A 7,849-nucleotide genomic window follows, 5' to 3' on the forward strand; every position below is an offset into this window, starting at 1 on the left:
GGAATTTAGCATTTGAGAATCCATTAAAATTCTTCAATACAATAAATTACAGGACAGTAAGTCTTCCAGAAATGCAGTACTTTCACTCTGGTTCTGTTTCATATTTCTCTTTACCTTCCATTACATTACAGTCTGATATGTTCTTCAGCTGTTTTTAATTGTAAATGGCCTCTCACTATATTTATTATGCAAGCCTCCAACACCCCTGTCATCTAGGGTTTTTTATTGTAATATACTGGGATCCTGAAAATAAGCCTAAGAAATGCAGCTAAATAACTGAAATTCACTGCATGTTTGGAATGGACTTTTCTGTAATGTTTCCTCTGTACAGTGCCACTCTTGGAAATGCCTTGAGCTCACTAGAGTGTTTTTCATAAGAGACCAAGAAGCTAAGAAGTGATAAGAGTTAAACTAGAGGATGTATGACAAGCCAAATCTCCTTCATAGGAAGTTACATCAATTTGTTATATTATCAGGGAAATGACAACTGAAGCAAAATATTTTTCAAGATTTGTTTTTTCATTACGCATAGGCAGAAAAATATTTTTCATATTACCATAAAAAAGCAAAGTCATCAACGCTTTCTTTCTACCAATAGTAAGAGAGATTAATTTAGCATTACCTCTTTTGTTCACACCACTTTTTATTCCTTTGCACAATTAGGGCGAATTAAATGAAATGACCTATTTAAACAGAATGCAAAGACAAAATTGCTGATTGCTCATTAGCAAGAGTTGCATGCAAGCACTGTATGCTAGAATAGACTGTAAAGAGAAGTACTAACAGGACCACTTACAAAGGAACTTTAGTTTAAAGCTAGTGCAATATCCAGCATGTAGGGTATGAAGATAGGGTAGGAAGAATATTTATTTTGGGGACCTAAAGGTTTATATACTAAAATGTTTTATACACTAAAATGAACACTGAATTTGTTTAAGAAAACAAAACAGTTTTAGTGCTGAAAACTAACTGCTGGTAAAGTCATATCACTGCAGCAGGTTCATTCACTGCCAACAAGATCTGGTTCTAGTGTGAGTTGTATTTGTGGACTCATATGTACAAGTGATATGAATACTATCCTTACCAAATTTACAGAAAGAGAGAGAGAGAGAGAGAGAGAGAGAGAGAGAGAGAGAGGTGGAAAGAAAAAGAAGTTCCACCTTTTGGAATAGCAATGAAGCACTTAGGACTGGGAAAGTTTTAGCAAGGAGACACAGTGAAAGAGATGAATAACAAGTGTGTACCTAAATGCCACTTCAGTAAGGCATGCAGTGAGACTTTAGGCTAAATTCTGGTGTTTCACTTCAGCCAATTATTTAGTCCAAACATTGAAAAAAATGAAAAGATAACATTGTCTCCTTAGTGTACTGCTTTTTCCAAGCTCTACCAAAAACCATTCTAACTTACAGTGCCTGCAGGTAAGTGCCACACTGCAGGAAACTGAAGGATGATGGTACCTAAATTCATGGCCAGTCCTTCCTGTATCCTTCTTCAGTGTCTCCCTCTCCCTTGCTGCTTCTTTTCCTGGCACTTCCCAGACTTTCACTGCCTAAGTCTCTTCTCCCTTGTTGCCTCTTGATTTCCCAGAAAAAGATTCTCCACTGTCTTTTCAAAGGGCTGAACATTACTTCCTGCTTGCTTTCCAATTCCAGTTGTCCCCCTCCCTCCCCACATATTAAACTGTGGAATTCTGGAAAGCCCCTGGTGTGAATGTTTACAGAGAGTATCCTTCGCATCCCTAATTCACACAATGTCTGTTGTAGAACTAATATTTGTCAGCATCTGCAAACTTTATTTAACTAGTACTGCATACAGTTGCTAATATGAGCCCATATTTTCCACTTACTTTCTTAGTCCCAGAAGTCAAGAGCAGGAAACTGACATAGACAAAAGATTATTTGGAGCAAGGGCCGTCACCTCTTACGTGCCATTGCAAAACCAGGATATTTTTTGATTAAGAAATTAAACTAAGCAGCCACTTGATTTTTTTTTATTAGCAAGAGTCATTTTTAGGCTAGGTTTACTTACCAAACTGTTGTTATACACAGGGAGACTAGAAACCTTTAATGAAATATGACTAGGACTGGACTGCAATTCCAGCCGCCTTTCAAATAAAAGGTGTTCCATGTGCAGCTTTGATCTGTGATCCTGATACCAAAAATAATAGGAAAATGGTTCTATTGTGTGTCACCTGCTATTCAGTTCTAAAAGGAAAATTAAAACATTCTCTCAGATTGAGTCAAGGTCTTCCTGATCGGATGAGTGGGATAGGCCCGATGTATCTGTAAGCCATGTACTTGCATGCTAGGGCAGATGACAGCTGATTTTTTCCTGGTGTAAACTGAAACTAACTGGGCACATCTACATGTACAATTTATGTGACTGAATATACCCCACCTCAATTTGAGCTGGAGTGAATTAATCTTGACATCACAGTCTATATGTGCGTTTAAGTGCAGTAATTTACTGCGATGCCAGACACCACTTGTATCTGACAGGACTATCCAGCAGCGCAGTAAATTAATCTACTTCACCCTAATTGCCGTGCCCATGTAGACAGTAACACTTTACTGCTCAGCAAATTAGTCTCACGCACAGTAAAGCATCGCATGTAGATGTGCCTGCCCATTAAGAGCTACACTAGCTTATTCAACAGCTTCTGTGCCAGGCACCTCTAAGCAGGTAGCAGAGATGGTTTCATGAGGCTTTTTTTTATACAAGTGATTCTCAGACAGAGTGCTGCAAGATCCTTCCAAGCATGCTGCAGTGCCAGGAGGTAAACAATTGCTTCTCCTCCTGCCAGGTGCCCCAGCACAGTTTCATAGTAGCTAGGGTCAGGAGGGACCTGAACAGATCATCTAGCCTGACTCCCTGCCACAGGCAGGAATGAATGCTGGGTTCACAACACCCCAGACAGGTGATCATTCAATCTCCTCTTGAATTTGCCCAAGGTAGGGGTGAGGACCACTTCCCTAGGGAAGTTGGTTCCAGATTTTGGCCACCCTAACTGTAAAATATTGCCTTCTGATCTCTAACCTAAACCTATTCTCCATCAGCTTATGACCATTGTTCCTTGTCACCCCAGGTGGTGCTGGGGAGAAAAGGGCTCTGCCTATTTGCTGTTGATCTCCCCTGATGAGCTTGTAGGCAGCCACTAGGTCTCCCCTCAGCCTCCTCTTGCTGAGGCTGAACAGGTTCAGGTCCTTCAGTCTCTCCTTGTAGGACCTGTCCTGCTGCCCTCTCACTGAGCGGGTGGCCCTTCTCTGAACCTTCTCCAAGCTGACCACATCCCTTTTGAAGTGCGGCGCCCAGTACTGGACGCAGTACTCCAACTGCAGCCTGACCAAAGTCGCATAGAGGGGGAGTATCGCCTCTCTGGACCGGCTTGAGATGCACCTTTGGATGCATGACAAGGTATGGCTGGCCTTGCTGGCTGCGGTCTGGCATTGGCGGCTCATGTTCATCTTGGAGTCAATAATGACTCCAAGATCCCTTTCTGCCTCTGTGCTTTCAAGAAGGGAACTCCCCAGCCTGTATGTATGCTGTGGATTCCTTCTCCCCAGGTGCAGCACCCTGCATTTGTCTACGTTGAACCCTATCCTAGTCTCGTCTGCCCACTTTTGTAGTCTGTCTAAATCTAGTTGCAGCCTCTCTCCCTTCAAGTGTGTCCACCTCGCCCCACATCTTAGTGTCATCAGCAAACTTGGACAGCGTGCTTTCCACCCCTCGTCCAAGTTGCTGATGAAGATGTTAAACAGTGTGGGCCCAAGGACCAAGTCCTGGGGTACCCCACTGCCCACATCTCGCCAGGCTGAGTACAACCCATCCACCACTACTCTCTGGGTGCGCCCCATCAGCCAATTTTTTACCCATCCAGCATACCACAGGCAAGTGGTACCTACTGCTGCTTACCACCCCAGGGCAGTTGCTGTATTCCCAGCAGTGCACTCTGCTGCTCACATACAGGTAGGTGAGCAGATGCTGGCCCAGAGGGCCACACTACATCCTGGCTTGTCTTCTGTTCCTCCCATGCCCCCAGAACCAGTGGGAATGGCCATGGGTGCATGGGGCTCTAATTGCTGGTATGCGAGTTGCTGGAGGAGCAGCCACGGTGGCAGGTATAATGCAGACCCCTCAGGTACAGACCAGGGGCAGAAAGGGGACAGACAACAAAAAAACCAAAGCAAGGTATGGTGAGGTCCTGTCCCCATTGCCCTTACCAGGTACCAGCTAAATCCTACTTCAGTGATTCTCAACCGCGAGTCCACTAAATACTGAAAAGTTATAGAGAGGTACCTTGAGGCTATAAAATTTGAGAACCACCACTTTGCACAAAGGGAATCCTTATCTGCACATTGGGGATCCTGGGACAGAACAATGGTTCTAGCCTGATATTCTATCCCAGGGGTGAATCCTAGATGGTTCAGAGGAAAGTAAAAACACACCACAGTACATCTAATTACTCTGTCATCATAGAATGATGGGGTGGTGGGAGAGAGAGAAGTATTTTCTGATGGAAACTGGTTATGAGCTTCCTTCCTGAAGTATGAGGTTCAGTACTCTTGAACTTTATCTTAGCATAACTGCAAATCCCCTTTGTAAAAAGCTCATTGCTTTTTACTTAGCTATTAAGGACCCAATCCAGCAAAACACTTAAGACTTGTTCAACTTGAAACACGAGAGAAGTTCCATTGCCACCACCTGGCACTTAGTTACACAATTAAAGTCAAGCAAGCGTTCAGTTGGGTTGAGGCCTATAATATTCAGCTCAATAATATGGCTTCCTTCAATGTGGAGTTGGCAGTTCAGTAGTTCACTGAATCCCTGGCACTTGTGAGCAGAGAGCAGAACTGAACTAGCTCTTCAGTTCCTTAATAGACAATATTTCTGCCAACTTTACAGAGCTAATACTGATGTGCAGACAAACCATCTAGTCATAACCACCTTAGCTGCATAGTTGAGATTTAGATATAGATCAAATGCACAGTTTGCGCCTAGGTTTCTGATTCATCTGTGAGAGTTACAGTTACTGAGCCAGGTAAGAGTTATTAAGCAAAATCCAGATTGAGATCACATTGTACAATGCAGTTACCTGACAAAATATTGTGAATAGGAGTGGCAATATTAATATCCTGGAGGTGCTTCAGAGTCTCAGTGTGGAACAAGCGGAGTGTAGATCCAGATGTGAATGCAATCCAGATTCCTACTCCAGCAACAGCCATATGTGAGATCACCATCCCCTCCTCTTGATGAGCTTCAAAATAGTGCTAATAATAAAAAAAGACAAAGCAAGTGTAACAGGTACACCAAAGCCATATAATTCATTGTTACCTGTAAGCTCCTGTATTGTATAGAGTGCCATGTAGTCTCACTCCCTTTGCCCCACCAAGGGCAAGTCTTGCCCCTAAAACTTTATAGCTGCATACTCAGTAACTTATTTTGTGTGTAAAAAAAAACAGCAAACATGTTGGGAATTTGTCTTTCTTCAGAGCAATCCTGCATTTCCATATCTGTCTTTTTAAGAAAGAACACTAGTGTAGAAAAGTCTGCTGAGACCAGACTGGTTTTTGCCACTGTGCTACTTAAACCTGAAGCAGAGCTACCACCAGGAGGTAAGACTCCTCAACATAAACACAGATTGGGTTTGGGTGTGTAACAAGTGGGCATCCTGGGGCTGGTCTGAATGTTGGCCTGCCCACTTCAAGGCAAACCGCCCACCTACCTTTCCTGCCACACCTTTGATAATATCAATTAGAAGATGATAACAAGGCAGGAGGCTGCCCATTTACTTGCCCTGATGCCAAGGGCCTATACATGGCTCCAAACGTCCCCTTATACCATGTCCCATGACTCACAGATGGAATCCATGGCCTAACACATGGCCTTAGCTTGTTTGGCCTAACACCCAGCCTATAAGCCTGTGCCCTCACACTGGGATCTGCAGTGCACTGCTTCATGTTGGGACTCTCACTCCCATGCCCTAACACTGGAGCTTGCAATCTCTGTGCCCTCACACTGGGCTCTCACACAATCAATCAGCGCTCCCAGCCCCTCCCTTTTCCTCTGACTCCTTGCCCAGCTAAGGACCCTCTTGGTCCCCTCACGCCCCTACATTGGGGCCTCATCCCCTGCCCGACATTGGGCCGCAATCCCCTTAATCCCCTTGCCCGAGGAGCTTCACACTTAACTCCCTCATAAGCTTAGGGCCCCACCCCTCTGGAGCCTCACACCTGGCTCCTTCATGTGTCTCAGGGCTCACAGTGAGCCTGGGTGCTGCCTCAAGTCCCTTCCTGACCTGGGCCCTGCCTCAGGACTCACTGTGAGCCTGGACCCTTGCTTTGTCTTCGGGATGTGCTCCCCTAGCCTGCCCCCTCGACAGGGTAACCCGCAAGGCAACGGGGTTCCTGGTGCCTAAAACTCACCCTTCAATGGGGAGGCACAGGTGTGGCATTTCCTGGAAACTGCTCCATCACAAGCAGCTGCACCACACCATCCAGCCCTGGGTATTGTTTTAGGTCATGTCCCAGAACCAGTGGCGATGCATAGGGGGTGCACATGCACTCACTGAGAGCGCTGGTGCACCCCTGACAGCCAGCATTCCCGGGCAGGGGGGGCAGGCGAGAGTGCTGGTGCTGCCCCTGAGAGCGCCAGCTGTGGGGTTGGGGCACTAGGAGAAGTGGTCCCCCCCACGGTTGATCATGCTTACCCAGAAGTGCCAGAGGCGTGCCCAAAACGCCAGTGGCACGCTGCTATGACTTGCGGGTCGGTGGGATTGGCCGTGGGGGAGCCCCCACTCTGGTCTGCGGGATTTGCCGCAGGTGAAACCCACCACCCTTGGTCAGTGACTGGCCACTGGGAGGGCAAGTACCCCCCAACTCATGAGGCACCAGTCGCCCATGCCCAGAACCAGGAGCCTCCACCTTCCTCATAGCTCCTTCCTGTATCTCCAAGATATTATGAGCAGCAGCTCTAGCTGGGTAATGCTCTCTTTCTAGCTGCTGGCAGCAAACTGCCAGCTATACTGCTCAGAGGCCTGTTCTTATAATAAACAGCTGGGCAACTGTGCCTGATTGGGAGTGCAGCCACCTGCAAGCTGCTTGGCTGTTTGCTCATGCCCCTTTGAGTAACAGCACACCCTGTGCTCTGTTACAGGGTAGAATACATACTTGGGAAGCAGAACAGAATTTTATGCAATAAAGCTGAACAGTTGCTTATATTGGGTTCTTCCAGTGCAACCTAAACTTCCTTTGCTGGAACTCTGTGCTCTTCTAGGAACTTGGTCTTTCCTAAATCCCTTTGGTTTCTGTACCTGCCCACTCTTTTACACAGTAAATGGGAGAAGTTCCTCAGGCATTTGAAAGGGGCCATTGTCTCTTTACACCCTTTTTAGTCCAGACACTCAATCTCATACTTCTCATGGTGGCATTACTCCACCCTGGGTGGAGCACGATGTACGAAGTCTTCCAGTGATTTGACTATTACTGTGATCTGTAAAACCAAAGCACACAGGAGCTCTAATTCATGCACCATGACCTCTCTGCTGTTCAAAGACAGAAATAAAAGACAATCCCTAGGAAAAAAAGCCCTCCATTTCCAAATTTCTCTTTGAACAAAATATCCAACTAACTTTCTTTTAAAGACTACTTTTCAGTCTAAATATAATTATGGGTATGAACTGACATTATTATTGGAAATACAGTCTCTCATGGTCCTAAATATACATAGCAGGGAACGCTCTAGGAGTGTGAGACTTGACTTATAATCATGGCTTAAAATCAAACCACAAGAAGTATGCAACAAATTATTATATGGCCTTAGTTATTCATTCTCAAACAAACTAGATTCCTGC

General features: G+C 45.4%; 1 protein-coding gene across 9 annotated transcripts in view; it reads right to left on the reverse strand.

The window, feature by feature from the left end:
* The window catches only part of ARHGEF10 (Rho guanine nucleotide exchange factor 10), a 197,201-nt gene that overhangs the window by 12,607 nt on the left and 176,745 nt on the right, over positions 1-7,849 (reverse strand). For all 9 annotated transcript variants that reach the window (XR_003094503.1, XM_025206351.1, XM_025206348.1 and 6 more), the window contains one exon: positions 5,093-5,267. Coding sequence is in view for 8 of the 9 variants with exons in the window: in XM_025206351.1 (XP_025062136.1) it covers positions 5,093-5,267 (175 nt within the window). In the remaining variant the exon portion in view is untranslated. The remainder of the gene's footprint in view (positions 1-5,092; positions 5,268-7,849) is intronic.

Source organism: Alligator sinensis, unplaced genomic scaffold (genome assembly GCF_000455745.1).
Source record: "Alligator sinensis unplaced genomic scaffold, ASM45574v1 scaffold52_1, whole genome shotgun sequence".
Lineage (NCBI taxonomy): Eukaryota > Metazoa > Chordata > Crocodylia > Alligatoridae > Alligator > Alligator sinensis.